The sequence below is a fragment of the Centropristis striata genome, chromosome 9 (genome assembly GCF_030273125.1).
Source record: "Centropristis striata isolate RG_2023a ecotype Rhode Island chromosome 9, C.striata_1.0, whole genome shotgun sequence".
NCBI classification, from domain to species: Eukaryota; Metazoa; Chordata; class Actinopteri; order Perciformes; family Serranidae; genus Centropristis; species Centropristis striata.
Window position 1 is genome coordinate 3,641,572 of NC_081525.1, and position 27,797 is coordinate 3,669,368.

The window sequence follows — 27,797 nt, forward strand, 5'->3', positions numbered from 1 at the left end:
AAAAAGTTAACACATACACACACACGCACGCACGCACGCACACACACACACACACACACACACACACACCTCAACCCAGGTGCACGGAAGTGCCACGGCTATCTCCCCCAAACAGTGGCATGTGCCGCGTCATCTACCCCAAACAGCGGCATGTGCCGTGGCATCTAGTGGCATGTGCCGTGGCATCTAGTGGCATGTGCCGTGGCATCTAGTGGCATGTGCCGTGGCATCTCCCCCAAACATTGGCATGTGCCGCGACGCTAGCGGCACCTCGCTGTGGCATCCGGGGGTGCCACTAGAGATGCCGCAGCGAGGTGCCGCTGCCACGATTTGCGCTTGGCCTTACTCCAAAATGTAATGAAGTAGAAGTATAAAGTTACATAAAATGGAATCCTCAAGTAAAGTACAAGTACCTCAAAATTATACTTAAGCACAGTACTTGAGTAAATGTACTTCGTGATTTTACTTAGTTATTTTGAGGCATGAAAGGAACATTCTGTTTTTTTCTTCTGCTGTTTAAAGGTATATATTAATTAAATGTATTTATTTAATTACTCTGGATCTGTTAATGAGGTCTGAGTCTGGATCTGTTAATCAGGTCTGAGTCTGGATGTGGCTGCAGGTCTCGTTGGTCCTCAAGGTGCTGTTTGTGGCCTGAACTTTGACCGTCAGCCCGTCTTCGCCAACAGACGTCCAGCTGTCGTTTCTGAACGCCGGCATCTGGTCGTCGTCCACGGAAACTTTACAGTCGACAGACGAGGAGGCTTGACTTGTGTCTGCAAACAGACACGAAATCATCAATTCTGACATTAATAAGCTTCTCTTAAACCGATTCTCTATCCCGATGATTTCTTCTGTTGTTCTTAAATTATCATATCCAACAAATATTTATTTTTTATCTTTATATAAACAACATAATTACACTGTAATCAACAAGCTGATATCAAGTTGATTTTTGATGCTAACACGTTCTCAAACAGCTGCCCAAACACAAGATCATCCTATTGACAGCCTCAGTATAACATGTGAGGTTCCTCAGGGTTCTAGTCTTGATCTTCTATATTTTCCATTTATACTATAACATATAACATGTCAGTTTGTTTGTAAATAAACAAACACACATTCCTCCTACCTAAACAACAACAAAACCAGAGTTCAGAGAAAATACGCAAATAAAAGCAAGTATTTAAATGCAGAAAAAGGGTATTCTGAATGTGTTCAATTTCTTATTTCCTAAACCTGCCACCTTCTTCTGTTATCCATAAACTATTGAACCCATTATATATTTTATTTTATCTCATACATATAAATGACATAATTACACTGTAATGTACAAGCTGTTATCTCATAGTTGATGCTAACATGTTCTCAAACAGCTGCCCAAACACAAGATCGCCCTATTGACAGCCTCAGTATCACATGTGGGATACCTCAGGGTTCTAGTCTCAATCCTCTATACTTTCCTTTCACACAATAATATATAACATATCCATTTGTTTGTATATAAACAAACACAGTTCTTCCTACCTAAACAAAAACAACAAGACAAAATACACAAATATTACTGTGCTCAGTCTGAGTGTTGTTCAGAAAAAAAATAATTCAGTCCCATGTAAAGAGAACTATTTAAATCTGATGTTTTTGGTTTTTTTAGAGGGAGTTCAGTTTATAGGTTTTGTTTAAAATATTTTGGCAGAAAATGTTGCAAATACGTCCTTGTGGACATTTTTTTAAACTGTTTTCTGATATTTTATAAACAAATAAATGAATTGAGAAAAGAACAATCAATAATTTAAACATTAGTTGGTTGTAGTTCAGATCATTTTTACTTTACAGTTTTTTCTATTGTTTTTGATGTTGTTGTTGTTGTTGTTGTTGTTGTTGTTACTGTCAGTGAAAGTCATCTCTTCCTGAAAAGCTCTTTCACATTAAAAGCCTGCCACAAGAGGGCGCTCTTTAAGCTGCCGGATGTTTTCAACTTTCCTTGAATATGTAGTCATGTGATCAAATCATAATCTTTAAAAAAAAAAAAACTTGGACTTTAAACTGGACTGTTTGTTCTCTTTGTGATTTGTGATCTTTCCTCAACAAACACAGCAGATAAAGTTTTCAGAAGCTTCAAAAACAGATTTTGTTTTCTATGTGAGATCAGTCCTGCGTTTTATTTGCTCTCTCGGCTCCTCATGTGTTCACCTGTAACCTGGCTGTGATTGGCTGTGAGTGTGACTCAGCAGGAATCTGATTGGCTCCTTACCAACGACAAACAGCAGCATGTGGTTGCTGGGAGGGGACACGCCATATGTGCAGGTGAGGTTGACGGGGAGCAGCAGGGTTGGCTTCTTCCACCTGGCGAGCTGCTTTCCTGTCAGGTTTTTTCTGCAGGGCCTCGTTGCGATCCAGGCCTGATTCCTGAAGTACGAACATTCGTAGGAGTCAGCGTCACAGTGGACCTCCACGCTGTCCTCAGGGGACACAAACCGGTGGCTGACGCTTAGTTCAGGAGGGGGCACTTGCCCTGCAGGGGAGACCACCACCAGACAAACTCCCTCACAATCTGCAGTCCACATATCTATGATTCACCTCGGTTAGCCTAGCTTAGCATAAAGGCTGGAAGCAGGGAGCATAGTATACCATTGCATAAACACTGGGAACGGGAGATGGGGCTGTTAGCCTAGCTTAGCATAAACACTGGGAGCAGGGGGTTTGTTAGCCTAGCTTAGCATAAACACTGGAAGCATGGTGGCTGTTAGCCTAGCGTAGCATAAACAGTGGAATCAGGGGGGGCTGTTAGCCTAGGTTAGCATAAAAACTGGAAGCAGGGGGGCTTTTAGCCTATCTTAGCATAAGCCCTTGAAGCAGGGGGATTGTTAGCCTATCTTAGCACAAACTCTGGAATCAGGGGGAGATTGTTAGTGTAGCTTAACGCAAACACTGGAAGCGGGGGGAATTGTTGCCCGTAGCTCAGCATAAACACTGGAAGCGGAGGGGAATGTTAATCTATTTTAGCATAAACACTGGAAGTAGGGGGGTTGTTAGCCTAGTTTAGCACAAACACTGGAATCAGGTGGAGATTGTTAGCTTAGCATTAACACTGGAAGTGGGGGCCTAGCTTAGCATAAACACTGGAATCAGGTGGAGATTGTTAACATAGCTTAGCTTTAAACCTGGAAGCGGAGGGGAATGTTAATCTATTTTAGCATAAACACTGGAATCAGGGGGAGATTGTTAGCGTAGCTTAGCACAAGCACTGGAAGCAGGGGGGCTGTTAGCCTAGCTTAGCATAAAGCAGGTGTAAAGATCTGGAGGAGACTCACGGTGGACCGAGATGCCTCTGCTGTCGCTGCTCACTGACGTGTACTCCTGCAGCTGGTAGTCACACTTGAGGGAGAAGCGTCCGGGTCTCCGGCCGCGTCCCATCAGCTCGTCAGAGGTCACCTGGAAGACACAGCTCCAATCGGTTGCGATCATCATCTTGAAAGGTAAGCGGGCGTCGTCTTTGTACAGACGACACTCGCCGCCCTTGTAGTCGATGGGAAGCGTGCAGGTGACCCGCAACGAGTCCCCGATGAAGATCATGTCCTCGGGGAAGAGGATTTTCGGTTTTTCTGCAAAGAGATGACGCGTTCGGACAAGACAGATATAAACACAAGACTTGTTAAATGTCTAATTATAAGATAATTATTGACATGTTTTGTGCTTATGTGGATCACGGGTCAACGCGACTCACCGCTCCACTGCGACCTGGCAGCCGCCGCCCACCCTGTCAGCCAATCAGAGACAAACAGAAGTCAGCTGAGTTTTGTTTTTCATGTTGAAAAAAACATAAAACGAACCATCATAGTGACAGCAACCATGTTTTTATTGTTACAGCTTCAGTCAATGTTTGAAAACATAAAATATGTTATTATTATTATTATTATTATTATTATTATTATTAATGTTATTATGAATAGTTTTTTGTTGTTTTATACAACAGGTAAGATCGTCTGTGTACCTGCAGGAGTTGAAGATGTTAACTAAAACATGAATTAACATTTCTTTTTACATTTTTGATATTTATTTATTCATTCTAAATGTAATCATTAATTTGAAAAAATATTATATATTAAAAATAATCATTGGCTCCCAAGTTGTGTTTTAATATTTGATATATTAAATATCTTTATGTTATTTTACTGTTTAGATTTTTTGGACTAATTAATAAGAACATTATAAAATTCCAGTTTATGAAACAATAAACAATAAATCCTGAAGAGTTTTTGTGAACAGTGGGAAGAAATTTGTAATAATAATGTGTATTTTTCTAAATGAAAAGAGTGAACTCACAGCAGAGAGACAGAGTGAAGAGCAGGAGCAGAGACATCTCTTCCTCCTGAAGTCCAAATGATCTGTCTGGTTTAAACATTAAATCTTTGTTTGCTGACGCCCTCAAACTTCCGTTTATTTACTTTACAGATAAAACAAACTTGTATTTTTCACAAGGTTCTTTCAGGTCTTTCACAGCAACATTCAAAAACTTTAAAGGCTCCAAACCAAAACTTTCATTAAAGCTTTTATTAGGTCTGAGTCTGGATGTGGCTGCAGGTCTCGTTGGTCCTCAAGGTGCTGTTTGTGGCCTGAACTTTGACCGTCAGCCCGTCTTCATCAACAGACGTCCAGCTGTCGTTTCTGAACACCGGCATCTGGTCGTCGTCCACGGAAACTTTGCAGTCGACAGACGAGGAGGCTTGACTTGTGTCTGCAAACAGACACGAAATCATCAATTCTGACATTGATAAGCTTATCTCTTACAAATAAACAACATAACTACACTGTAGTTTACAAGCTGTTATCACATTTTTGATGCTAACATGTTCACAAACAGCTGCCCAAACACAAGATCATCCTATTGACAGCCTCAGTATAACATGTGAGGTTCTTCAGGGTTCTAGTCTTGATCCTCTATATTTTCCATTTACACTATAACATATAACATGTCAGTTTGTTTGCAAATAAACAAACACACATTCCTCCTACCTAAACAACAACAAAACCAGAGTTCAGAGAAAATACACAAATAAAAGCAAGTATTTAAATGCAGAAAAAGGGTATTCTGAATGTGTTAAATTTCTTATTTCCTAAACCTGCCATCTTCTTCTGTTATACTTAAACTACTGAACCCATTATATATTTTTTATTTTACCTCATACATATAAATGACATAATTACACTGTAATGTACAAGCTGTTATCTCATAGTTGATGCTAACATGTTCTCAAACAGCTGCCCAAACACAAGATCACCCTATTGACAGCCTCAGTATCACATGTGGGATACCTCAGGGTTCTAGTCTCGATCCTCTATACTTTCCTTTCACACAATAATATATAACATATCCATTTGTTTGTCTATAAACAAACACAGTTCTTCCTACCTAAGCAACAACAACAACAAGAGAAAATACACAAATATTACTGTGCTCAGTGTGAGTGTTGTTCAGAAAAAAAAAAAATTCAGTCCCATGTAAAGAGAACTATCTGAATTTTTTGTTTTTTTAGAGGGAGTTCAGTTTATAGGTTTTGTTTAAAATAATTTAGCAGAAAATATTGCAAATATGTCCTTGTGGACATTTTTTAACTGATATTTTATAAACAAATAAATGAATTGAGAAAAGAACAATCAATAATTTCAGCATTAGTTGGTTGTAGTTCTTATAATTTGTACTTTACAATTTTTCAATTGTTGTTGATGTTGTTTTTGTTGTTGTTACCGTCAGTGAAAGTCATCTCTTCCTGAAAGGCTCTTTCACATTAAAAGCCTGCCACAAGAGGGCGCTCTTTAAGCTGCCGGATGTTTTCAACTTTCCTCGAATATGTATACATGTGATCAAATCAGAATCTTTAAAAAGACAAACTTGGACTTTAAACTGGACTGTTTGTTCTCTTTGTGATTTGTGATCTTTCCTCAACAAACACAGCGGATAACAAAGTTTTCAGAAGCTTCAAAAACAGATTTTGTTTTCTATGTGAGATCAGTCCTGCGTTTTCTTTGCCCTCTCGGCTCCTCAGGTGTTCACCTGTAACCTGGCTGTGATTGGCTGTGAGCGTGACTCAGCAGGAATCTCATTGGCTCCTTACCGACGACAAACAGCAGCATGTGGTTGCTGGGAGGGGACACGCCATATGTGCAGGTGAGGTTGACGGGGAGCAGCAGGGTTGGCTCCGCCCACTTTGCCAGCTGCTTTCCTGTCAGGTTTTTTCTACAGGGCCACCTTGCGATCCAGGCCTGGTTCCTGAAGTAGGAACATTCATAGGAGTCGGCGACACAGTGGACCTCCACGCTGTCCTCAGGGGACACGAACCGGTGGCTGACGCTTAGTTCAGGAGGGGGCACTGGCCCTGCAGGGGAGACCACCACCAGACAAACTCCCTCACAATCTGCAGTCCACATATCTACGATTCACCTCGGTTAGCCTAACTTAGCATAAACACTGGAAGAATGCGGAGATTGTTAGCGTAGCTTAGCACAAACTCTGGAAGCAGGGGGGAGGGGTTGTTGCCCCTAGCTTGGCATAAACACAGGAGGCAGGGGGGCTTTAAGCCTAGCTTAGCATGAACACTGGAAGCAGGTGGAGTTTGTTAGCATAGCTTAGCATTAACACTGGAAGCAGAGGGGGAATGTTAATCTAATTTAGCATAAACACTGGAATAAGGGGGAGATTGTTAGCGTAGCTTAGCACAAACACTGGAAGCGGGGGGGGGGATTGTTGCCCCTAGCTCGGCATAAACACTGGAAGCAGGGGGGCTTTTAGCCTAGCTTAGCATGAACACTGGAAGTCGGGGGAGTTTAACCTAGCTTAGCATAAACACTGGAATGAGGGGGATATTGTTAGCGTAGCTTAGCACAAACACTGGAAACAGGGGAAGGGATTTTTAGCCTAGCTTAGCACAAACACTGGAATCAGGTGGAGATTGTTAGCGTAGCTTAGCATTAACACTGGAAGCGGAGGGGAATGTTAATCTATTTTAGCATAAACACTGGAATCAGGGGGAGATTGATAGCGTAGCTTAGCACAAACACTGGAAGCAGGGGGGCTGTTAGCCTAGCTTAGCATAAAGCAGGTGTAAATATCTGGAGGAGACTCACGGTGGACCGTGATGCCTCTGCTGTCGCTGCTCACTGACGTGTACTGCTGCAGCTGGTAGTCACACTTGAGGTAGAAGCGTCCGGGTCTCCGGTGGCGTCCCATCAGCTCGTCGGAGGTCACCTGGAAGACGCAGATCCAATCGGTTGCAATCATCACCTTGAAGGGTTTGTAGGCGTCGTCTTTGTACAGACGACACTCGCCGCCCTTGTAGTCGATGGGAAGCGTGCAGGTGACCTTCACCGAGTCCCCGATGAAGATCATGTCCTCGGGGATGATGATTGACGGTTTTTCTGCCAAGAGATGACGCGTTCGGACAAGACAGATATAAACACAGGACTTGTTAAATGTCTAATTACAAGATAATTATTGACATGTTTTGTGTTTACGTTGATCACGGGTCAACGCAACTCACCGCTCCACTGCGACCTGGCAGCCGCCGCCCACCCTGTCAGCCAATCAGAGACAAACAGAAGTCAGCTGAGGACTCTTTTTGTTTTGTTTTTTATGTTGTTTTCGTCTCTTAAAGAAGAAAAAAACATAAAACAAACCATCATAGTGACAACAACCATGTTTTATTGTTTCAGCATTAGTCAAAGTTTAAAAATATAAAATATATTATTATTATTATCAATAATGAGCGAAAAAGAACAATAATTGGAGATTTTTAAACGTCTACTTCTCCGGCATAATTTCACCTAGAGACTCCATTTAAACTTTAAACAGTAGACACAAGTCTTGTGTATCTGTGTATTAATCCACGTTTCGATAGGTCATATAGTTTTTTATCAATCTCTGTTCAATGACCATGATCATTTTTGGAGAAATTCTGAGATTATAATGGGTGTGTATTGCACGGAATGTTTGTGTCACAGTGTGTGACATCATCGCAGAAGGAGAGAAAAAATTGTCGAAAAATAAATTTGAAAACTGCACTCCAGGCCGCAAATTCCACTCTACAGAAATAATTTATACATAGATACGTTGGAAAATTTGTCTTCTCACTCACAATCCTCTGGTAAAGCTGTCAGAGTTATAGTTTGGGCGTACGACGCACAGATGCGCCACCAACACGCACCAACAGCCTCATTGGCTCCCATATTAAAAACGCAGGAAGATTTCTGAAAAAGGGACAGTTTTTTTAGATCGCTCTAACAAAGCTATTTTTTCATTTTTCTTAAAAAAAAAACATATGTAGACGTTCAGGAAGAACTCAGGACGCTCAAAGTAAAGTCGGATCAATGATAGGTATTATGGTTTTGCCAAAAATGCTTTCTGTTCGAGGCCAGAAATTCCAGTCTGTCCACCTCTGGCTGCTGTCACTGTTCCGGTACATTCGACAGTTAGTGTCAGTTAATTCTGTTGATAGCTCTGCTCTGATTTCCTTTGATCTTTGATGTGATTACAGTTACAGATACACACACACACATGCGCGTAAGCGCGCACACTCCTCACACATGCATACACATGCTTCAAACACACACGCGCGCACACACACACACACACACACACACACACACACACAGGTAATTTTATGTGATTTTCGCTACACACACACACACACTCCTCCAGATACACGTTTCTCACACACACACACACACACACACACACACATTTTGAGGTTAAAGGGCATAGTTATAAATCTCTTAAGCATCTCATCATAGTGTACACACACCGGCAGTAGCCCCCGTGGCCCTTTCAGAATTTCCCCAGAGGAAATTTTCTAGTTTTATTTTACTGTTTAGATTTTTTGGACTAATTAATAAGAACATTATAAAATTCCAGTTCATGTAACAAACAATAAATCCTCAAGAGTTTTTGTGAACAGTGGGAAGAAATTTGTAATAATAATGTTTTTTTTCTAAATGAAAAGAGTGAACTCACAGCAGAGAGACAGAGTGAAGAGCCGGAGCAGAGACATCTCGTCCTCCTGAAGTCCAAATGATCTGTCTGGTTTAAACATTAAATCTTTGTTTGCTGACGCCCTCAAACTTCCGTTTATTTACTTTACAGATAAAACAAATTGTTATTTTTCACAAGGTTCTTTCAGGTCTTTCACAGCAACATTCAAAAACTTTAAAGGCTCAAAACCAAAACTTTCATTAAAGCTTTTATCATCACAGTTAAATTGTTGCTCTAACTTAAAATTCACAGAATTAATTACTTCTAAATTCATTTATATATATAAACTATAACTTACATAAATGTATATAAAAACTATCAATTACATATATGTATATAAAAACTATAAATGACATATTTGTTGAGTCCATACAAATATGTACGTTGATAATTATGTACAGTACATTTAGTGACATATATGTCACATATATAAATAATAATTAAAATGTATAATATACAACTTGTACATACATACGTAGCATATTATTACATACATACAAAACATCAAAATATTTCAAAGTTGTTCTAAATGCAGAAAAACTGAAGTATGAAATTAATTCATATTAGTTTTATTTGAGTGCTCCTTGCTTTAAGTGCTGTTTTTACATAGAGCTGCAGAACCTATACATTTTTTTTTTAATATACATTTCATATTTTTTTCAATATTTCTATTAATATTTAAAAATATTTAAACATATGTATATGTATATATGTTTTATCTTTTTATATATTTTACTTACATTATAAATATATAATTATATTTTTTTGTTCTCTTTTTTAATCTCTGGTTCAGAGGGTTAAAACCCAAACTGAATGTTTATTGTAATGCCCTGATGTGTCCACAGGGGGGCAGCATCGAGCCACATAGCCTCTTCTTCTTCTTCTTCTTCTTCCACTTTAATATCTACAAAGTCAAAGAGAATATCTTGAGATAATTATTTTTCTGTAAACCTGGAAATTGTCAGAAGGTTTGAAGCTCCAGAAATACACGTTACGAAATGTCAGAAGACATATTTCAGATTCTAAACATTTTCTACATCACAATCCAAATGTAAGCTGATCTGTGGGACAAAAAGTCAGATCTGATCGACTCGTATGGAGTCGTTCAGGTAACTTTAACGAGCGCTTTACCTATGTCATTTTCTACTCTTCATCCTTTACATTGTGTCTGGGGTCCTGGGGGCCTCCAGCAGCTCCAGGGGCCCGGGCCCCTGCACTGACCCCACTGTGATGGATGGATTCTGGGTTAAAAGGGTCAGTTTGGATCCACTTCACCTCCTAAAACACGTACACTAACAGCTGGAGAACAGAGGGGGATTTAAGGTGGAACAAGGGTGAATTTAAGGTGGAACAAGAATGAATTTAACATGGAATATTGGTAAAATTAAGGTGGAACGAGGGTGAATTTAAGGTGAAACAAGGGTGAATTTAAGGTGGAATGAGGATGAATTTAAGGTGGAATGAGAGTGAATTTAATGTGGAATAATGTTGAATTTAAGGTTGAACAAGGTTAAATTTAAGGTGGAATAAGGGTGAATTTGAGATGGAATGAAGGTGAATTTAAGGTGAAATTAGAGTGAATTTAAGGTGGAATTAGAGTGAATTTAAGGTGGAATGAGGGTGAATTTAAGGTGGAATAAGAGTGAATTTAAGTTGGAACAACGGTGAATTTAAAGTGGAATTGGGGGGAATTTAAGGTGGAATGAGAGTGAATTTAATGTGGAATGAGAGTGAATTTAAGGTGGAATGAAGGGGAATTTAAGGTGGAACGAGGGTGAATTTAAGGTGGAACGAGGGTGAACTTAAGGTGGAATAATGGTGAACTTAAGGTGGAATAAGAGTAAACAAGGGTGGATTTAAGGTGGAACAAGGGTGGATTTTAGTTTGAATGAGGGTGAATTTAAGGGTGGATAAAGGTGGAACAAGGGTGAATTTAAGATGGAATGAGGGTGAAATTGTAATGAGAGTGAATATAAGGTGGAGCGAGAGTGAACTTAAGGTGGAATAAGAGTGAATTTATGGTGGAATGAGGGGGAATTTAAGGTGGAATGAGAGTGAATTTAAGGTGGAATGAGGGGGAATTTAAGGTGGAACGAGGGTGAACTTAAGGTGGAATAATGGTGAATTTAAGGTGGAATGAGAGTAAACAAGGGTGGATTTAAGGTGGAACAAGGGTGGATTTTAGTTTAAATGAGGGTGAATTTAAGGGTGGATAAAGGTGGAACAAGGGTGAATTTAAGATGGAATGAGGGTGAAATTGTAATGAGAATGAATATAAGGTGGAGCGAGAGTGAACTTAAGGTGGAATAAGAGTGAATTTATGGTGGAATGAGTTGGAATTTAAGGTCGAACGAGGGTGAATTTAAGGTGGAACGAGGGTGAACTTAAGGTGGAATGAGAGTAAACAAGGGTGGATTTAAGGTGGAATGAGGGTGAACTTGTAATGAAAGTGAATTTAAGTTGGAACGAGAGTGAATTTAAGGTAGAACAAGGGTGAATTTTAGTTTGAATGAGGGTGAATTTAAGATGGAATGAGGGTGAAATTGTAATGAGAGTTAATATAAGGTGGAGCGAGAGTGAACTTAAGGTGGAATAAGAGTGAATTTATGGTGGAATGAGATTCATTTAAAGTGAAATGACGGTGAATTTAAGGTGGTTTCATTAGGTTGTGACTGCTGATGGTAATATATATTTCCTACCAAATGTGTAAAAATCATTATTTACACTTGAACAACATCAGCCGTGAACCTCCAATCAGACAGAGAGCTGATATTTATATTAATGTTTCCCTGGAGACTCAGTGAGGCCCCGCCCCCCTCCTCTCAGAGGTCAGAGGTCACAGGCTGAGGAGAGTGTGGGGGTGTTTGGATGTCTGAGTTTGGTCGCTGATTCACACCTGAGAGTAGGAACTGCTAAAAACAAGTCACCAGATTAAGGTGGATTAAGAGTGAATTTAAGGTGGAATGAGGTTGAATTAAATTGGAATAAGAGTGAATTTAACATGGAACGAAAGTGAATTTATTGGATTAAGAGTGAATTTAAGGTGGAACAAGGTTAAATTTAAGGTGGAAAAAGGGTGAATTTAAGTTGGAAGGAGGGATAATTTAAGGTGGAATATGAGTGAATTTAAGGTGGAATTAGCATGAATTTAAGGTGGAATTAGCGTGAATTTAAGGTGGAATGAGGGAGAATTTAAGGCGGAATGAGGGTGAATTTAAGGTGGAATAAGAGTGAATTTAAGGTGGATTGAAGGTGAATTTAAGTTGGAACAACAGTGAATTTAAAGTGGAATTAGGGGGAATTTAAGGTGGAATTAGAGTGAATTTATGGTGGAACAAGGTTGAATTTAAGGTGGAACGAGGTTGAAACAAGGTGGAATAAGAGTGAATTTAAGGTGGAATGAGGGTGATTTTAAGGTGGAGTGAGGGTGAATTTAAGGTGGAACAACGGTGATTTTAAGGTGGAATAAGACTGAATTTAAGGTGGAATGATGGTGAATTTAAGGTGGAATTAGAGTGAATTTAAGGTGGAAGGGGTGAAGGGGTTTAATTTAAGGTGGAATAAGAGTGAATTCAAAGTGGAACGTAGGTGAATATAAGGTGGAATGAGGTTGAATTCAAGGTGGAATGAGGGTGAATTTAAGTTGGAACATATAAAAACAGCTCTTCGTGTGTGTTTCTATTTCTGTCTTTATTAAACGCTAACAAACCAACATTCAGGAGTTAAACAGTGCAGACAGACAGACAGACAGACAGACAGACAGACAGACAGACAGTTTGAATTAAAGGATAACTCGATCAGCTCCTGATAGAAGATGGAAATGGTTGCAGAGTAACAGAGTCCGATCTTTACGGAAGCTCATTGCTGCCAAAAGTGACGAAGCAGAAAGCAGAAAGTAAAACACACAATCCTTCATCCAGCTGTTGTTAAACTGTAAATGTTGACGTTTCATTATTTTACGCCTCCGTGTTGTTTAAAAGACCTAAAAGTTTATTAATGACTTAAAAATCTGCTAATGAAGCTCATGTGATATAATAAAAAGCGCCAGAACTGAGATTAATTTTTCCTCAAAAATAAACATCGATACTTACTTAGATTTTAATGTCTAAAAAAAAACAAGCTTTCCTATCATTTGAAATATAAAATTAACAATTAATGAAAAAAAACTTTTTTTTATTAAATAAAAATGTATTTCACAATTAATTTAATTTTTTGGCAGAATTGAGCTTCCGTACTTCTGAGACTGAACAAGCTTTTGTTTATTTGACAAACAAAATGTTTTTTCTTCCTGCATTCAAATATAAATTAATTCGGCTACACTGACGTCACTACTGACGACGACAACAACAACAAAAACAACAATAACAACACGGACAGGAAGTAGAAAATACATTCTGAACAACAGTTTCTACAACTTTTACAGGTAACACTTCATAATAACTATCATTAATAAATGGTTATTAAACTTTAATTAATATTTATTTTACCGTTAACAAACAATCATATAATAACTAATAATGTTTAATAATGATAAATGACGCTATAATTTATATTTAACAGATTATTGTTGCACATTTTAACATTTGTATACTATATTAAATATTTGTTATTAATTTGTAAAACAACTGTAAACATTATTTTGATCTTTATTATAAAGTTGCACCTGATGATTATAATAAACTGTTAATAAATGCTTTAAAAAGCATCTATAAACATTATTTTGATGGATATTAACTGTGAATAATCAGTTTTATAATTCACCAATAAAAGATGTACTAAAATAAAATTAATTTTACTTTATAAACCACTTTTTAATCATTAAAATAATTATTATAATCACCAGTTGTAATTTTATAATAACCATCCAAATATGAATGTCTTATTAACTCATAAATGCTTAATATGGTATATAAAAATGTAATAATATGTGCAATAATAAACTGTTAAAATAAAATATATGATACAAATAATTATTAAACATTATTGATCATCATTCAATTGTTAAACAGTAAAATAAACATTAACTAAAGTTTAATGACCTATTAATTAACCGCTTATTAATGCTGGTTATTATAAAATATCACTTTTACAGTTACATTTTACAGATTCGTCACAAAAACACATGAATTCAAAGTTCTGCTGTTTCTCAGATTTAACATTAAAGGTAATAAATATTAAAAACGGCAGCGAGATCAATAATCTCAACCTGTAAGGATCAATAATGTTTTTTTCTTCTTCTGGATAGAACACGCCACTTTATCGTTCAGATGTTTTCCTTCATTTTAAAATTTTAATGATGTATGAAAAACTGCTGATCTCTGAATTCATGTGATTTTTCACATGTGAAGTATTTTTAAAGGAAAATTAATTCATTTGTATCTTAAATATTCGACAGCTGCTGAAACTACTCGTCTAATTAGAGGGTCAGTACGACGTCTGATTCTTCTTCTACTGCGATCAATAACTTCATAACAGGCTCACACCTGATCAGCACAGATATCGATCAATAACTTCATAACAGGCTCACACCTGATCAGCACTGATACGATCAATAACTTTATAACAGGCTCACACCGGATCAGCATCGATACCGATCAATAACTTGATAACAGGCTCACACTTGATCAGCACCAATACGATCAATAACTTTATAACAGGCTCACACCTGATCAGCACCGATACCGATCAATACCAGACTCGTAACAGATGTTTACTGACTCGTTCAGACTCGTTTCAGGTGTTCTAACTCGATCTGACTTGAGGACACATTACAGGTATTACCTGACTCATTCAGACTTGTTACAGGTGGTTACTGACTTGTTCTGACTTGTTACAGGTGTTAACTGACTCATTGTGACTCATTACAGGTGTTTACTGACTCATTCTGACTCGTTACAGGTGTTAACTGACTCATTCTGACTTTTTCTGACTCATTACAGGTGTTAACTGACTCATTCTGACTCGTTCTGACTTGTTACTGGTGTTAACTGACTCGAGAAGTGTTCTGATTTGATGTCTAGTTACAGGTGTTACCTGACTCGTTCTGATTTGTTCTGACTCAATGACTCGTTACAGGTGTTTACTGACTCGTTCTGATTCTTTCTGACTCGATGACTTTTTACAGGTGTTTTATTGAGCCATTCTGACTCAATGACTTGTTACAGGTGTTTACTGACTCGTTCTGATTCGTTCTGATTCGTCCTGACTCGATGACTCGATGACTTCTTACAGGTGTTTTATTGAGCCATTCTGACTCAATGTGACTCGTTTACTGACTCGTTCTGATTCGTCCTGACTCGATGACTCGATGACTTGTTACAGGTGTTTTATTGAGCCATTCTGACTCGATGTGACTTGATGACTCGTTACAGGTATTTTATTGAGCCATTCTGACTCGATGTGACTCGATGACTCTTTACAGGTGTGAGCGTCTTACAAAGTGCGACCTGACTCGGGGGTCTCTGGTCCCAGTCGAACCAGTCTGAGAGTCTCCATAAGTGCTGAGTCCTGATTGGCTGAAGGTTCAGTTCGGGCCGTGACGACGCCGCTCGGCGCCGTTCACGGCTGCTTCCTGTACAAAAACAAACTCTACGTCTGACTCGCTACGACTCGTTTAGGACGACGAGGTGACGTTCCCCGAGGACGCCGCCGCCGTCGTCGTCGTCTCCCTCGGCGAGTACTCCGCCTCGTCCTTGTTGGGGTGGGACGAGTTATCGGACTTGCTGCGGCTGAACTCGGCCCCCATGATCGGCCCGGAGAACTTGGCGTTGGGCCGGAGGCAGGCGGTGCAGCACAGCAGCGTCTTGAGGAAGGCGCGGCGCATCTCGTTGCTGGTCAGCGTGTAGATGAGCGGGTTCATGGCCGAGTTGAGGACGGCGAGCGCCAGGAACCACTCGGCCTTGTAGAGGATCGGGCAGCTGAGCGTCTCGCAGGCGGCGTCCAGCAGCAGCAGGATGAAGAGCGGCGCCCAGCAGGCGATGAAGCAGCTCAGCACGATGATGACGGTCTTCAGCAGCGCCATCGACTTCTCCGAGCTCTTGATGTTGGCGCCGGCGTTGCCGCGGCCGTTGGTCACCTTGCGGAAGACGAGCTTGCGGCTGCGCGTGCGCACCAGCACGTAGATGCGTGCGTAGAGCGCCACGATGGCCATGAGGATGATGCTGAACACGGTGGTGCAGAACAGGATGTAGGTCTTGTGGTAGAGCGGCAGCACGGTGGAGCACGCCGTCATGCTGCGGATGCAGTTCCAGCCCATCACCGGCAGCAAGCCGAGCACCGCGGCGATCATCCACACGGTGCTGATGAGCAGGAAGACGCGGCACGTGTTCCCGTTGTTGTGCAGCTTCATCTTCAGCATGGTGAGGTGGCGCTCGATGGCGATGGCCAGCAGGCTGAAGACGGACGCCGCCAGCGCCACGAACATGCTGCCCTCCCGGAAGAACCACTGCGTCGGCGTCAGCTTGTAGGTGTTGGCGCCCGACAGCAGGATGTTGGCGGTGTAGACGACGCCGGCCAGCAGGTCGGACAGCGCCAGGTTCCCGATGAAGTAGTACATGGGCTTGTGGAACTTCTTGGTCCTCCAGATGGTCGTCAGCACCAGGACGTTCTCCAGGATGATGAAGCAGCACACGATGATGAAGACCACCGAGTCCGCCTTCAGGCCCGAGTCCTGCTGCGTCTTGCGGAACTTGCCGGTGTAGTTGTAGTGTTTGGCGATCAGGTCGGAGTAGCTGGGCTCGGCCATGGCCTGCGGCGGCGGCGGCGGCGGGGGTCCAGCAGGGGGCGCTGCGTCCTCACAATTCAGTCCTTCATGTCAGCTGGTCACCCTGCGGAGGAGCGGAGACAGTCCTGCTGCGGGACGGGGACATGGTCCTGTAGGGACACAACACAGACCAGAACTTTTACTTTTAAATCTGGGAATAGAATAGAATAGAATAGAATAGAATGGAATAGAATGGAATAGAATAGAATGGAATGGAATGGAATAGAACAGAATAGAATAGAATGCCTTTATTGTCATTATACACATGTACAATGAGATTTGAGAGCTGACTCCAAAAAGCAGTGCAACAATAAATAAAATACATAAAATTATACAATATAGACATAAACATACACATACTTAGGCAAGTAAATGTAAAGAAAAAAAAAAGATATAATGTAAAACATAGGCAAGAAAGGGAGGTGAGGTGCACAGTCTTCAATTCAATTTGCCAGAAGCAATAGAAACTGGTTTCAGATCAACAAACATCTACTTCTAAACCTCTAAACACAAACTTATTCATGATTTTCAATATTTTAAAAAGAAAAAGCATTTAATGATCAGAAACTTTAAACATTAAGTCATTACAATAAGTTTTGTGACTCTCAATAAATATTTAAAGAGACGGAAACATTAAAGCTTCAGTTTGGTTCTTTAGTAAATTGATCAGATAAAAGAACAAACAAACAAATAAAACACACTTCAGTAATGAGACGTTTCATCAGCTGACTGCTGCTGAAAAAACATCCAGAAAAACAATTTTTACTGATTTTTAACCTCAAACTGGTTTCAGATCAGCTCGTTAGTGGAAAAAAACGTATTTGCTAGTATTTATGACTTTAAATGTTTATAAAAACACGTTTTAATGATCAGAAACATAATACATTCAGACATTGAAATATATTTTATGGCTCTTTTTATGAGATATTAAAGAGACAGAAACATTAAAGCTTCTTGGTTCTTTGATAAACTCATCAAAGAACAAACAAATAAACAAACAAACATCCTGAAAAAGAACTTTACCGAGTTTTTACCTCAAACTGGTTCCAGATCAGCTCGTAAGTGGAAAAAAAACTTCCTAAAAAAACTACTTTTCCACTTCATTAACTGGATTTATGACTTCAAATGATCATAAAATCACGTTTTAATGATCAGAAACTTTAAACATTCAGACATTAAAATGTATTTTATGACTCTGTGGAATATTTAAAGAGACAGAAACACGTCAGGGGTTCATAGAAACCTTCTTTATGTGACTGAAGAACATTTAAAGCTTCAGTTCCTTAATCAGTAAACTCATCAGCTCATCAGATAACAAACAAACAAACAAACAAACAAACAAACATGTTTAACTTTCTTTCATCTAGCTTCCTGCTTCTTTCATCTCACCGCCACAGAATATCGAGAATAAATCCAGAAAACAAAGTATATAAACTTTATTCTGATGAACCGGAAACGCGTTTACCAAGAATGTATATAAATATATATATATTTTTTTATCATTTATGTTTCATAAACATTTAAACAAAACCGTCGACAGTTGCAGGACGGGAAAACTGCAGAAATGAATCAATAATATAATAATAAATGAAATAATTTTAACCCTTTAGTTCTTTATTAAACATTTAAATAAAGTCATTCAGGTTCATATTAACGTGTCAATAATCTTTAAAAACCCTTTTTTATGAATAAAATACACCATGACGTCACTGCATTGCGTTATTAATACTTAAGTTTTTCTTATAAATGATTTTATTAACACGTGAAGGTGTTTTTTGTATTTTTTAATTTTTCGTTAAAAAGCGGATTTCTTGCATCAAACCGCTGCGCGCGACTCGACACATAAACTTTCTGATTTTATTCGACCGGAAACGCGACTGAAGCTGCGCGTGAACTTTAACTTTAAAAGAGAAACATTTTATTTTTTATATTAAAGATTAAAAACATTAAAGAGAGTTTTTTACCTTCAGAGTCCGGAGAGAAACAGTCCGACACACAGAGAGCAGCCGAGACACAGAGAGAGGACACACACACACACACACACACACACACACACACACACACACACACACACACACACACACACACACACACACTGAGCCCTCCTCCTCCTCCTGCTGCTCTCCTCTTTTTGTATTTTTGATTTTTTAGTCTTCATGAAAACTGATCGGATCAATAATGTTATTAATGAAGATTATTAACAAATAATAAAAGAAACACAGTAAAACTTCCGAGGGATTAATTAGTTTAATATTAGTTTTATAAATAAAATAAAATGTTAAATAATAATAATATGAAAAATTAAAAAATAAAACGATTACAAAATAAGAAATAGTGATAATAACAAAACCCCAAAAAGTATTAATAATGATAATAATAATAATAACAAATAATGTGATGCTAATAATAAAATAAAATAAATGTTTATTTTATCATTATCAATAAAAGTTTATTATTTTAATATGTAATATTTAATATAATATAAATGTATCCATATTAATTATTCTAAATGAATGAAACATGTTTCTTTTTACTGTGTGAGTAAAATATTAAGTTGCCACTCTTATGTCTGATTTTTTATTTTTTATTTTTTTGATATTTTGTTGTTTCCCTCAACGTTCATATTGATCTTCTTCTAAAAAAATAAAACCTCCACGAACCAATAACATAATAATAATAATGTTTTCTGGCATAAAGGAATGAAAAGAAAAAAACAGGAGTTTTGAACACATTTTCTGTTTTTTTCTGTTTTTTTTCTCTGTTTTTACATACTTTGCTTAATACAAAATTATTCAAATCTGTAAAACAATAAACCAACAGAAATCTGTTACACTGACGTCAATATAAAACTACTTAAACTATAATGATGCATTTAATTATTATATATAACAATATAATCAAAGTATATTAATGATACAAATATCACATCTTTTGTTTCCTTTGTCCCCCCCCCCCCCCTCCATATTGACTCCTCTCTGTGAGCCACTGACCTCTGACCTCTGTGAGGTCACAGGGGAGGAGTCACGACATTTCAAACATGGGGGGGTCCTCACAGTTTAAATAGAAGAAGAAGAATATATTCTATATTAACACTTACTGAAGCTTTTAAAGCAACAGTTGACCCTTAGCTAAGCCCCGCCCCTTTGTTGTCAAACTCCGTCCAGTAAAGTGTTTGTGTTTTCCTCCGATGGGCTCAGATTGTTATAATTATTATTATAGTAATGAGGTTAAGGATCCTAGAGAGAGGAGAGAACCAGCAGCTGTGTCACATTCGTCAAATACACAAATCTCCATTGACGAAAACATTAATTTAACCTTATTATAAAACACACTTTATTAAACCTTCAAACCTGTCAGGATTTAAGAAAATCACCAAAAATACACTGTTTATTGTAAAAAGAAACTTTAAAAACAGGCATTATCGTCAGAGCTTGAAATTCCCTACAAAGTTTCCGTTATAAAAAGTGACCAAACGAAGCTTAAAATGTTGATATTTGTGTCAGAATCTCTTTATTCTCCATGTGTCATTTAAAATAAACCAGATCCTGTTAAAAACATTAAATTCTGCTCCTCAGAGACACTGAAGACATGATTGATTCTGCTGAGACCAACGGTCACGTGACAAATATTCACTGAGAATCTGTTTACACAGAGCTGAGAGGAGAGGACAGGAGAGGCTGTTTACACAGAGCTGAGAGGAGAGGACAGGAGAGGCTGTTTACACAGAGCTGAGAGGAGAGGACAGAAGAGGCTGTTTACACAGAGCAGAGAGGAGAGGACAGGAGAGGCTGGAAACATGACAATACTTCAATATGTGGAGAAAACTGTTTCCTTACAACATTCAGGACACTTGCGGGCACTTTGAAAAGTGTTTATATATAAGTTCCATTTTATTCCAATTAAAAAATATATATATCAAAGAAATTCACCTTTTGTTTGATGGTTAAAGAGCAAAGGTTTGACCTTCACGTTGCTTCGTCACTGGACAGAATTCCAGGTTCTGCGAGTCCTGACGTTCCCGTTTAACTGGCAGAAAGTGATTAAGTGTTGGCGCTTCAGGACAGGAAGTGTTTCACAGCAGCTGTGACATCACAAACAGGAAGCGATGACATCACCTCACACCTCTGTGGGCCGATGATGTTTTTATCTTTATTAACAGGAGCTGGCAGAGGTGCATTGTGGGATGTGTGCGCCGCGACCTCACTTCCTGTCCAGGCGGCTCCATTGTTCCAGACCTGCAGGTCAACTGGTCGAACTGGAGCAGCTGGTTAACTGCCGCTGGGGGTCGAGGTGACCAAACCAACACACGGCTCTTTACAACATGCTAGGAACACTGGGAATATCCAGGAATTATACTGGTGTCAAATACATGGTGATATGTTGGGGTCATACTGGGAACACTGGGATATAATTGGAATATTGGACCAAAGTGGGAATGCACTGACATTAAAATGGAAATATATATAGATAAAATATGTGGAAATAATGGGAATAAATTGGAACCAAACTGGGATTCACTGGAAGCAGTATAGTGGAATCATACTGGAGACACTGGAGGTTAAACTGGGAATACATTAACAATATGGAAATGTATTTGCAATTTTCCCTTACCAGTTAATATATTATAGAATACACTGGAAAACTCAATCTACTAATGGGACCATACTGGGAATATGGTATATTAAAAATCTTACTGGTTCCGTTCTGGCATTAGAGTGGAATCTTAACTGTAAATATATCAGTAATATTATTCTGGAATCATACTGGGAGCACTGGGTATGAGCAAGAGATACAAATATATTTGGACCAAAATGGGAATATATTGGATTGATACTGTGGCAATACTTGGAATATCCAGTAATTATACTGGTGTCAAATAAACAGTACCAGCACAATATGAATATATTTCCAGTTATATATATTGGTGATATACTGGTGTCATGCTGTTGACATACTGGGACCATACTGGTGATATACTGGTGTTATACTGGTGTTATACTGGTGATATGCTGGTGATATACTGGTTATATATATTGGTGACATACTGGTGATAGACTGGTGATACACTGGTGATACACTGGTGATATACTAGGACCATACTGGACCTAAACTGGCAATACATTCGGACCATACTGGTGATATACTGATGTTATTCTGGTGATATGCTGGTAATATACTGGGCCCATGCCAGTGATATTCTGGTGATATACTGGTGATATACTGGGACCATACTGATGATATACTGGTAGTATACTGGTGATACGCTGGTGGTATACTGGTGTTATACTGGTGTTTTCCTCGTGTTATAATGGTGATATACTGGCGATATACTGGTAATATACTGGTGATAAACTGGTGATATACTGGTCATATATTGGTGATATACTGGTGATATACTGGTGATATGATGGTGATATACTGATGATATACTGGGACCATATTGGTGATATACTGGGACCATACTGGTGATATACTAGGACCATACTGGGACCATACTGGTGTTTGGACATAACTTCCAGTTTGCTGCTCGGAGTCTGAATTTGGAGCTGAGACGAGGAGACGCTGTAGAGGGGAGGAGGGAGAGGAGGGGGAGGAGGTGAAAGGGGTTGTGGGTAACAAAGGCCTCTTTCCTCGGAGCTGCTGACTGTATTCAGGCTCTGCATAGCTGAGCGTCACCATGGAGACGGCTGGAGGGAACCAGGGGGAACCGAGCAGCGGAACGACTCAGAAACTGAAGACCAGGACCAGGATCACCTACAGACCCACAAACACTCCAACACATGACCTCCTGCGTGTTTCCAACCACTTTTCCTCGACATCATCACGAGTTCAAGGAAAGACGTGAAAGAGAATCTATGAGGAATGTTTCTGTCGGTCACAACTGAAGCTGCTGTTTCTCTTCATACAGTCTGAAGTCCCATCATGCACCAACCCCAGATTTAAAAACTATGTTTTCTTTAAGAAAAGATCATAGAAAACACCAGTTAAAACCGGCATTATTGTCAGACTTTGAACTTTGCAACGGTCCTTGATCGGATCACAGGCTACAAAGGTTTCCAGTAGAAAAGACCAAAATAAAGCGTAAAATTGTGATATATCTGTCAAAATCACTTCATTCTCTAACACACGACCTCATGCGTGTTTCTAACTGCTTTTCCTCAACATCATGATGAGTTCAAGGAAAGACGTGAAAGAGAAGCTATGAGAACGTCAGGAATGTTTCTTTCAGTCAAAACTCAAGCTGCTGTTTCTCTTCATACAGTCTGAAGTCCCAGCATGCATCTGAACCAAACAGTTGCATATTTCTAAACCCCACTAACCCCAGATTGAAAAAGTATGTTTTCTTTAAGAATTCGTTAAAGATCATAGAACATTCTCTGAGGAGTCCAACGTTGTTATCATGTGTTATTCCAGCTCCTGATCCGTTCTGCACATGTACCGGCTCTAAAAAACCAAGATGGCGGGGGCCAAAATGCTGAACTTGAGGCTTCAAAACCAGAGTCCGAAAAACCAACAGGTGATGTTCACTGTTATATTTCACTCACAAAGACCACGCCAATAAACTAGGATGATGTGGGAGAGGAGGATCGAGGTACTGGATGAAGGGATGAGGATCGATGGAGGGATGTGGGAATATGTCGGGTTAATGGATGGATGGATGGTAGAGAGAATGGAACCAGCAAGAATCTGAGTGGGGGAGCTGTCTCTGGTACAGAGATTGCTGTTATCAAACAGAGAGAGAGAGAATGAAGAGGTGAAAGTCCCTGAACTTTGTTTTATAGAACTGCATAGATAATGCTGAGTGTACTAAACCGTTCCCTGATGGAGAGTTTGTACAGGACTTCTGTGTAAAAATGCTCAGCATCAGAAGTCCTGACCCTGTTGAGGGCCTCAGTCAGTTATGGATCCATAAATCTGCATTCAGTCGTTAGAACTTCAGGAAACCCAGATTCAGAGAGCCGAACCCGCTCTCATCATCTCAGATACTTCAGCTCAGTTTTATCAGTTGGAAACCTTCATCAGCACTAAATACTCTGTTAGACTCATGAACCTGGTCCTTGTCTCAGTCCTGGTCCTGCTGGTCTCAAACATTTTTCTGCAGTGAAGCTTTAACTGCTGAACATCTGCAGCCTGTAATTATGGTTTGGACTGACTGTGTGTGTGTGTGTGTGTGTGTGTGTGTGTGTGTGTGTGTGTAACAGGAAAGCATTAGCCAGCTTCTTCCTCTCTGACTTCCTGCGATGTGATTCGTTGTTTCCCTGGCGGTGAGGAATGTGGCGGCTCGCCATCATTTCCCTCTGAGGAGGGGGCTGATGGATGTTTCTGTACAGTGAACATGGAGAAGAACAAACATGGCTGCTGCTCAGTGTGTGTGTGTGTGTGTGTGTGTGTGTGTGGTGTTAATCTGTGTGTGTGTTGTGTCTGGAGTGTCAGTGTTCACAACAAACACCACAGAAGAAGATCTCACCTTCTTGATCGTATCACGTGTTTCCAGGGTCAACAGTCTCACCAGGATCTGATCCTGGATCAGGTTCAGGTTCTGCTGTTTACATCATCAGAACAGAATCCAAGTTTCCACTGAACTGAGACTCAACCGGAGGTGAAGAAGTACTCAGATCATTAACTGCAGTGACTAAAAGGTCCTGCATTCAAAACTTAAAATATTATCAGCAGTTAAAGTGTGTACGTTGCAGTGAAAATGTTTCTGGCTTAATTTTCCTGCTGCATTAATGTGTTTGTTGAATTTTAATTCCTTTATATCCTGTTGGGCAGTTTTATCTACAGTGATGCATCATATTTTATAAGCTCATCAAAAAAACCTTTTTAAAAATATATGAATAAATTAAAGCCGATTTACGATAGAGTCCCCTTCTGTAGCTTTTAATCTGAAAGATAAGGTCCATCCCAAGATACCTGTAAACATACACTGACCATTGCAGGCTTTTATTTTGAAGGCCTGGCTCATCCCAGTCTTGGTGGCTGCTACCGTGATTGGGATGCTATCAAAGAACTAGTCTTGTTTTTTCAAAGAGTCCTAACAACAAAAGTTTAATATCATCTGAAAGAAAAGTCTCTGGTGAACGAGTTGGTGTAGGTTTCATGTCTGTAGTAAAAAAAAATGTGAGAAGGATGGCAGGTTAGAAAACTGTGTTTTTCTGTTTTCCTCTAGAAATGTCTGGTCCCAGTTCTCATTAGTCTCTATGGGACAGTTGGTTGGTGTTGCTGTCACATTCAGGCTCTCTGAGACAAATCTGTACGTCCGACTGATTCCAGAGTAGGATGTCTGTGAAGAGCATGAATTTCTCTACAATCTAAACCTAAAATGATCTATGAAGAGTGAAAGTTGTGGGAACAAACACATGTTTTTTAGAAACTTTTCAGGAAATGTCCCAGCCTCTCTCCACTCTAGCTGTGATGTCATCCACTCTAACTCTGAACATTCCATCCAATACACACCCATTATAAACTCTGAGATGCTCTGAAAAAAAGCAGAAAATGTAAACTGTGATTTTGTGAAAAGCATGCAGGCGATCAAAATGTCCATTTAGGCAAATAAAGTCCCAAGTCTTGTGACCTGTTTAAACTTTTAATCATTTCTCTACTTTAAAGTATAGCGAATTGGCACGGCCCCAAAGACGACTGGTTTTGAGCTCTGTTCCCATTATTGTGTATGTGGAAATTTATAGCCATTTTTTTGTGATTTTTGAGAAAACTGTGAGATGAACCTCTATGAAATGTCAACTGTAGAAAAAGAAGAAATATGAAGCTATTGTAGCAATGATAACTAATATTAGCATATCAACTTTTACATCTATTTTTAAGTTTGAGTTTTTATTTTTATTCAGTTTATTTGAATGTAATTATTTTATTCTATTGTTCTCAATATGTTTTGTATTTTACCATTGATTAACCAAAAAGCGAAAATGTGATGTGTGCGTCTTTAAAGAACTCAACAGAAAGAGAAACCATAGTAACGGTCACATGAGACAACAAACAAACACACATCAACAGGAAGTTAAAAATAAACACTTCATCATGAAGCAGATAGCTTCTCTGCTACTTTGAGTATCTTTAAAAGCACTATATAAATCAAACCAATTATTATTATGATTATTATTAATAAGAAGAAACACCGTCACCTGTCTGCTGACTCAGCAGGAAGTTCACTGCAAATAAAAGACAGAAATCAATAACAGATAAAATGTTAATGACGTCCTGTGAGAGCGTCGGTCTGCCGTGGGACGCCGCCCGAACAGGAAGTTCTCTCAGTGCTTTAATTGCTAAAATCAAAGACGGATGAGTGTAGAGAAGTCTTGATAGTTATTATATGAGACTCTTGGTCCTGCCTGAGATTTAAGGGTTAAGTTGATGTTAATATGTTTCTCTGACAGTCTGATGATCCAAAGTCCAGAGAAAAACTTAAAGATTTTGAGGATAAAGTCTTTTACTGTGTGTAAGTAGTACTTTTACTTCATTCAGGATCTGAGTACTTCCTCCATCGTACAGTTTGAATACAGGAAAGAGGAGACCCAGCCTTGGTGTCGGACTGTAGGGGAGTAGAGAGGGGTACAGGGGGCGTATAGGGGTGTATGGGGGATAGTGGGGGTGTCGAGGCCTCTTAACATTCAGCAGAGCGCTCATTAGACATGCAAAGCTGCAGAGTTGAAGCTGCTGGACTGAATGAGTTCTCTTTGTCCTGTAATTGGAGATGTTTCTGTGGGAGCCACAAAGAAACCAGGGCCTCCTCCCTCCCTCCCTCCCTCCCTCCTCCTCACCCTCCTCACCCTCACACTCCTCTCTGATTCATCCTCTCCTCCTCTCTCTGTTGTGTAACTTGTTGCATAAAGTTTCAGTTTCCTGGAAATCATCCAATTAAATTGACGAAACAAAAGAACATCAACCATTATCATCGCCATCACTATTATTATCATCAGCATCATCACATCATCATCATCATCATCATCATCACCTTCTATGTTCCCTCACATTACATCTGTTCCCTCACATTACTTCTATGTTCCCTAAAATTACTTCTAGGTTCCCTCACATAACTTATTTTCCCTCACATTACTTCTGTTCTCTCACATTAGTTCTGTTTTCTCACAATTTTTCTATGTTTCCCCACATTACTTTTAAGTTCCCTCACATTACTTCTGTTCCTCACATTACATTTGTTCCCCCACATAACTTCTACGTTCCCTCACATTACTTCTACATTCCCTCACATTACGTCTATGTTCCCTAAAATTACTTCTACGTTCCCTCAAATTACTTCTATGTTCCCTCACATAACTTCTTTTCCCTCACATTACTGCTATGTTCCCTCACAGTACTGCTATGTTCCCTCACATTACTTCTGTTCCTTCACATAACTTCCGCGTTCCCTCACATTACTTCAATGTTCCCTCAAATTACATTTATGTTCCCTCACATTACTTCCAAATTCCCCTACATTACTTATGCATTCCCTCACATTACTTTTGTTCCCTCACATTACTTCTGTTCTCTCACATTAATTCTGTTTTCTCAAATTATTTATGTTTCCCCACATTACTTCTATGTTCCCTCATATTACTTTTGTTCCCTCACATTACTTCCACGTTCCCTCACAAAACTTCTATGTTCCCTCACATTACTTCTGTTCCCTCACAACCCTTTCACGTTCCCTCGCATTACTTCTTTGGTCCCTCACATTACTTCTAAGTTCTCTCATATTACTTCTGTTCCCTCACAGTACTTCTGTTCGCTCAAATTTCTTCTATGTTTCCTCACATTACTTCAAGGTTCCTTCACATTACTTATGTTCCCTCACTTCTGTTGTTCTATGTGTCGAAAGCTGTCGCTCACATCACTAAACAGTTAAATCTGCTGTGAGGACACAAACCTTTGATTATGTTAAATAAAGAAACGTGACCATGTCCTGAGGTTGTTTTTTTAAAACCAGGTAGAAAAGCTTTTATTAAAAATCCACAACACGTGTGATTTATGAACATACAGCCTGCTGTAATG

At 39.2% G+C, this 27,797-nt stretch overlaps 3 protein-coding genes across 3 annotated transcripts; all 3 read right to left on the minus strand.

Annotated features, from left to right (window-relative positions):
- Positions 1-176: 176 nt before the first annotated feature.
- Positions 177-4,409, minus strand: LOC131977435 (uncharacterized). Its single transcript, XM_059340731.1, has 5 exons — positions 4,327-4,409; positions 3,728-3,760; positions 3,315-3,605; positions 2,255-2,515; positions 177-776 (listed from the first exon to the last, which is right to left on the minus strand). The coding sequence occupies exons 1-5, from the start codon at positions 4,403-4,405 to the stop codon at positions 595-597; spliced, it is 846 nt and encodes a 281-aa protein (XP_059196714.1). The 5' UTR covers positions 4,406-4,409; the 3' UTR covers positions 177-594.
- A 2-nt stretch (positions 4,410-4,411) lies between these two features.
- Positions 4,412-7,446, minus strand: LOC131977436 (uncharacterized). Its single transcript, XM_059340732.1, has 3 exons — positions 7,126-7,446; positions 6,117-6,377; positions 4,412-4,738 (listed from the first exon to the last, which is right to left on the minus strand). Exons 1-3 carry the CDS (start codon positions 7,385-7,387, stop codon positions 4,557-4,559), a joined length of 705 nt encoding a protein of 234 aa, XP_059196715.1. The 5' UTR covers positions 7,388-7,446; the 3' UTR covers positions 4,412-4,556.
- A 5,250-nt stretch (positions 7,447-12,696) lies between these two features.
- s1pr1 (sphingosine-1-phosphate receptor 1) lies at positions 12,697-18,824 on the minus strand. Its single transcript, XM_059340728.1, has 2 exons — positions 18,752-18,824; positions 12,697-16,897 (listed from the first exon to the last, which is right to left on the minus strand). Exon 2 carries the CDS (start codon positions 16,767-16,769, stop codon positions 15,639-15,641), a length of 1,131 nt encoding a protein of 376 aa, XP_059196711.1. The 5' UTR covers positions 16,770-16,897; positions 18,752-18,824; the 3' UTR covers positions 12,697-15,638.
- Positions 18,825-27,797: the final 8,973 nt, after the last annotated feature.

Bases quoted from the DNA above. Each gene is read 5' to 3' on its own strand.
- LOC131977436 (XM_059340732.1), bottom strand. From the start codon at position 7,387: ATGATCTTCATCGGGGACTCGGTGAAGGTCACCTGCACGCTTCCCATC. The intron at 6,378-7,125 runs GTGAGTCTCCTC...TCTCCCCTGCAG, and splicing joins CAGAGGCATCACGGTCCACC to GGCCAGTGCCCCCTCCTGAA. The intron at 4,739-6,116 runs GTAAGGAGCCAA...GTCTGTTTGCAG, and splicing joins CATGCTGCTGTTTGTCGTCG to ACACAAGTCAAGCCTCCTCG.
- LOC131977435 (XM_059340731.1), bottom strand. From the start codon at position 4,405: ATGTTTAAACCAGACAGATCATTTGGACTTCAGGAGGAAGAGATGTCT. The intron at 3,761-4,326 runs GTGAGTTCACTC...ATTGGCTGACAG, and splicing joins CTTCACTCTGTCTCTCTGCT to GGTGGGCGGCGGCTGCCAGG. The intron at 2,516-3,314 runs GTGAGTCTCCTC...TCTCCCCTGCAG, and splicing joins CAGAGGCATCTCGGTCCACC to GGCAAGTGCCCCCTCCTGAA.
- s1pr1 (XM_059340728.1), bottom strand. From the start codon at position 16,769: ATGGCCGAGCCCAGCTACTCCGACCTGATCGCCAAACACTACAACTAC.